Source organism: Apis dorsata, unplaced genomic scaffold (genome assembly GCF_000469605.1).
Source record: "Apis dorsata unplaced genomic scaffold, Apis dorsata 1.3 scaffold_157, whole genome shotgun sequence".
In the NCBI taxonomy this organism is placed as follows: Eukaryota; Metazoa; Arthropoda; class Insecta; order Hymenoptera; family Apidae; genus Apis; species Apis dorsata.
Genome location: NW_006263447.1, coordinates 402,514 through 406,128, shown reverse-complemented (window position 1 = coordinate 406,128; position 3,615 = coordinate 402,514). Strand labels below are relative to the sequence as shown.

Genomic DNA, 3,615 nt, shown 5'->3' with positions numbered 1-3,615 from the left:
TGTGTGTGTATGTATATTCTTAATCTTAAATTTTTTTCTTATATATTTTTTTATATTTTTAGGTTATAGAAGATTGGAAATTCGTAGCTATGGTTTTAGATAGACTTTTTCTTTGGGTTTTTACATTGGCATGTACTGCAGGAACACTTGGCATAATATTTCAAGCACCAAGTTTATATGATACAAGAGAACCTGTGGACCAACAACTTTCTGGAATATCACCTCGCAATTATATGTATCCAAATATAGAAATTTCTCCAGAAGGATAAATTTTGAAATTCATAATATATATAATACGCGTAAAAAGACTATATATAATATAAAAATATTAAATCATTAATATTCTATTTATATCTATTTTATTTCTTATAATTTTAGATTGACTTTTATAAACACAGAATTTATATCAAATATAATCTAAATAGTTTTATTAACCCTGAATTAAACAATATTCACAACTAAATATTTTATTAAAAAAAGTAATTTTAAAAAAATTTTTAGGTTTAATTATATTAAAATTTGTAGTACAAGTATTTACATTTTATATTTCGCTCTTTCATTTACACATTAAAGTTAATAAGAAATTTATATTACAAAATAATCTTAAAATTCAAAATGACTATTATTTTAGACAAAATTATATGTGATTTTATTATGATAATGAAAAAGTATAATAAAGCAATTTATTATTTAAATTAATTTGATCTTATTTATACATTATGAGTTAAATACCAAACAAATAATGTATCATCTCTACATATCTAATGAAGGAATGCTAGATTATTATACATATATAAAAAAAAATATTTTGCTTATTTTTGTCAAATTTTAAGTACCAAAAGTAAAAACGTTATGAATTATACTTATTATTATACAGTAACTTTTTTGTAAGACAATCACAAAACTATTAAACTTTTAGTTTTTCTTCTGTACAAAATTGCATATTTGTTTTAAAATTTGGCAATTTGATAATAAATTTAATAAATACAAAAAATTCTATTCTAAATCAATTATCATTAATTCTGGCGATTCACTTGTACTGCTAATCGAGCTAGTTTGTGATTTTTTTGGTGAAGAAGTACCACTAGCTATTTTTTTTGTACTTTGTGTTGGTGTGGTATGTTCATCATCATCATCACTATCTGATATTAAATCAATCACAACAGCTCGTTTCTTTTCCTTTTGAGGTGTAAGACTGCTTTCATCTAAACAATTAAATGATTATATATTTATCAAAATAAAAACATTTATTTTTAAATTTGCGATATATATTTATAAACATATTAGAAATAAAATCTCACCAAGATCAACTGTATCTACATCGATTTTACGATCTTGCGAATTTGTAATAACTTTTGTTTCGTTCTTCTCTTTATCCTTTTCTTTTTTTAAAACTAAATTTTCCCAAGATCCGTCTTGCAATAATTGAATTTCATTTACATCTGGTAATAATTTCTTAGAGTTTAATACTTCTTGAAAATATCCATCGATAACGAGATTATCATATAACGCTGGTTTATCACAAACTGGACAATTCCATGTTGGTTTTCTTTCATTCATTTGAAGAAACAATGATGCATCAAAACATTGCAAATGCGAACATGTTGTCGCCCGACATGGTGTACTCATTCGCATTTTGCCTAATGGACAAGCTAAAGATACTCTAAGCGAAGTTGTCGCTATTTCACTATCTGCATCTTCGTTAAGTTTCTCTTTAACTAGAAAAATCATAATTCATAATAAATCATAATAAAATCATCAGTAAAAATCAGTAAGTTTCAGCATTGTAAAATATTGTAATTGTAGAACTACTTACTTAAACCTCTTGTATAATCCGAATGTCGAACACCCCTACTTTTTAACCTTGATAATAATTCAGCACTTGAAAGTTTTCTTACTAGATATATCGCAATTGCATATCGTCTGCCATAATCAGCCGACCACGTTACGTGAATTTGATTTGCTACAGTAGGAGATAATTTAACTAAAGGACTAATATTAACAGGCCTTGGTGGCCTCTTTGGTTCTACTCCGGGTTTATTAGTAGGTATTGGATTCTGAAAAAAAAATAAAATATTTTATTTATAAAAATTCTAGTTTTAATAATATTCCCATATATTTATATGTTTTCTATATTTTTATAAACTTACAGGTAAGGGACACAATTTTCCATTAACTTTTACAGCAATACTTGGTGGAAAACAATCTTCTTGTTCACATGAAGTTTCTTGTAAACAAAATCGCATTTGTATCTGAAATAATCATAGTTTAAATTATAAAATATTCCATACAAATTTAATATTGTTTAAAAAAAAGTAATTTTCAAAATGTACCTGCACTGTATAATCCATTTTACTTCCTGCACGACAATCACGCGAACTTGCTACATCTGTTGATTGCTGTGGTGTTAAATGAAACATAAATGTATTTTCTTGAAGTCGCATAGATCCCTGAGGCATTAGACTAGATGGCTTTAATAACTCAGCCAATAAATCAAAAAATGGTAGCTTTTTAAGTCTGACATCTGGATGAACAGGATACTGACTTCTGGGTTGAATTTGTAATGGTGATGGTAAAACTTTTGGTGTATATGGATATGGATTGTAAGCTGCACTTGTTGTTTGCTAAAATATTAATATATTAAATTAAATTAAAAAAGCAAAAGCAATTATCTAGGACTAATATATGAATAAATCTATTGATATATAAATTTTTATATACATAAAATGTTAACTTACTTGTGGTGTTACGCTAGTATATCCTGATTGATACACTGGATTGGTTCTAGGTGCTTGAGGTAGTGATGCTTGATGAGCAGGTGGTAAATCTTTTCCACTAGAAACTGAAGACTGTGATTGTTGTTGCTGACTGATAGCTTGTCTTCATATTAATTAAAATAAGAAACAATATTATCAAATCTAATTTAATATAATAATTTAATATAATAGATTATATATATAATAGATTATATATATTTTTTAAAAATATGTTCTTTACATTTCATACATTCTATTTGCTTTATGTATTTACCTTGTATAATAATTTCTGGAATGCATGTTTTGATCTATCTGTGGCTCACCAGAACTACCTGTTTGACCATACATTTGATGTGCAGCTAATTGATCAGCTCTAAACAAAATTTTGAAAGAAAGAATGAAACTAAGGTTTTATTTTAATGACCCATTGATATTTATAACCTTACTATAAAAATAATAGGATACCATAGTAGATATGGAGAGAAAAATATTTTTCAATTTTACTGAAATAAACAAACAAATAAAATATATAAAAATTTGATAAATCATAATAAAAATTTTTAATAATTTAATATAATCAAATAAATAGTTATTAACATTATTAAGCTTTATACTCACTGTATAGTTTTATATAGTTCACGTATTTTGAGTTGAATTGGATGAGACCTCAAACGTAACAATTCTAATGCACGACCTTGTAATTCGTTTTTTCTACCTGATTTATTTCTACCAGCAAAACCAAGAAGCATCTGAAGTTCAGACACTCGAAAACTCAATATCATATTCTGCAATAGAAAATTATATGCATATATTTTATATAATTCATTGTTAAAAAACCTATTATTTTAATAAAAAAAAA

The 3,615-nt window shown here is 25.6% G+C and overlaps 2 protein-coding genes across 6 annotated transcripts in view; one reads left to right on the top strand and one right to left on the bottom strand.

Moving 5' to 3' along the window:
- The window catches only part of LOC102676594 (acetylcholine receptor subunit beta-like 2), a 3,484-nt gene extending 3,068 nt beyond the window's left edge, over positions 1-416 (top strand). For 2 of the 3 annotated variants that reach the window (XM_006613600.2, XM_031509492.1), the window contains exon 12: positions 63-344. In XM_006613600.2, the coding sequence (XP_006613663.1) occupies positions 63-269 (207 nt within the window). In that variant the 3' untranslated portion in view covers positions 270-344. Of the gene's footprint in view, positions 1-62 lie in introns of all 3 variants that reach the window. The other variant, XM_006613599.2, reaches the window with a different exon arrangement.
- Positions 417-483: 67 nt separating this feature from the next.
- LOC102676279 (E3 SUMO-protein ligase PIAS3) overlaps positions 484-3,615 on the bottom strand; it is a 4,637-nt gene continuing 1,505 nt past the window's right edge. For 2 of the 3 annotated variants that reach the window (XM_006613596.2, XM_006613597.2), the window contains exons 2-9: positions 3,375-3,541; positions 3,031-3,129; positions 2,739-2,880; positions 2,334-2,624; positions 2,151-2,252; positions 1,817-2,057; positions 1,302-1,718; positions 484-1,205 (exon numbers count right to left, since the gene is read on the bottom strand). In XM_006613596.2, coding sequence (XP_006613659.1) covers positions 997-1,205; positions 1,302-1,718; positions 1,817-2,057; positions 2,151-2,252; positions 2,334-2,624; positions 2,739-2,880; positions 3,031-3,129; positions 3,375-3,541 — 1,668 coding nt within the window. In that variant the 3' untranslated portion in view covers positions 484-996. Of the gene's footprint in view, positions 1,206-1,301; positions 1,719-1,816; positions 2,058-2,150; positions 2,253-2,333; positions 2,625-2,738; positions 2,881-3,030; positions 3,130-3,221; positions 3,260-3,374; positions 3,542-3,615 lie in introns of those variants that run through there. The other variant, XM_006613598.2, reaches the window with a different exon arrangement.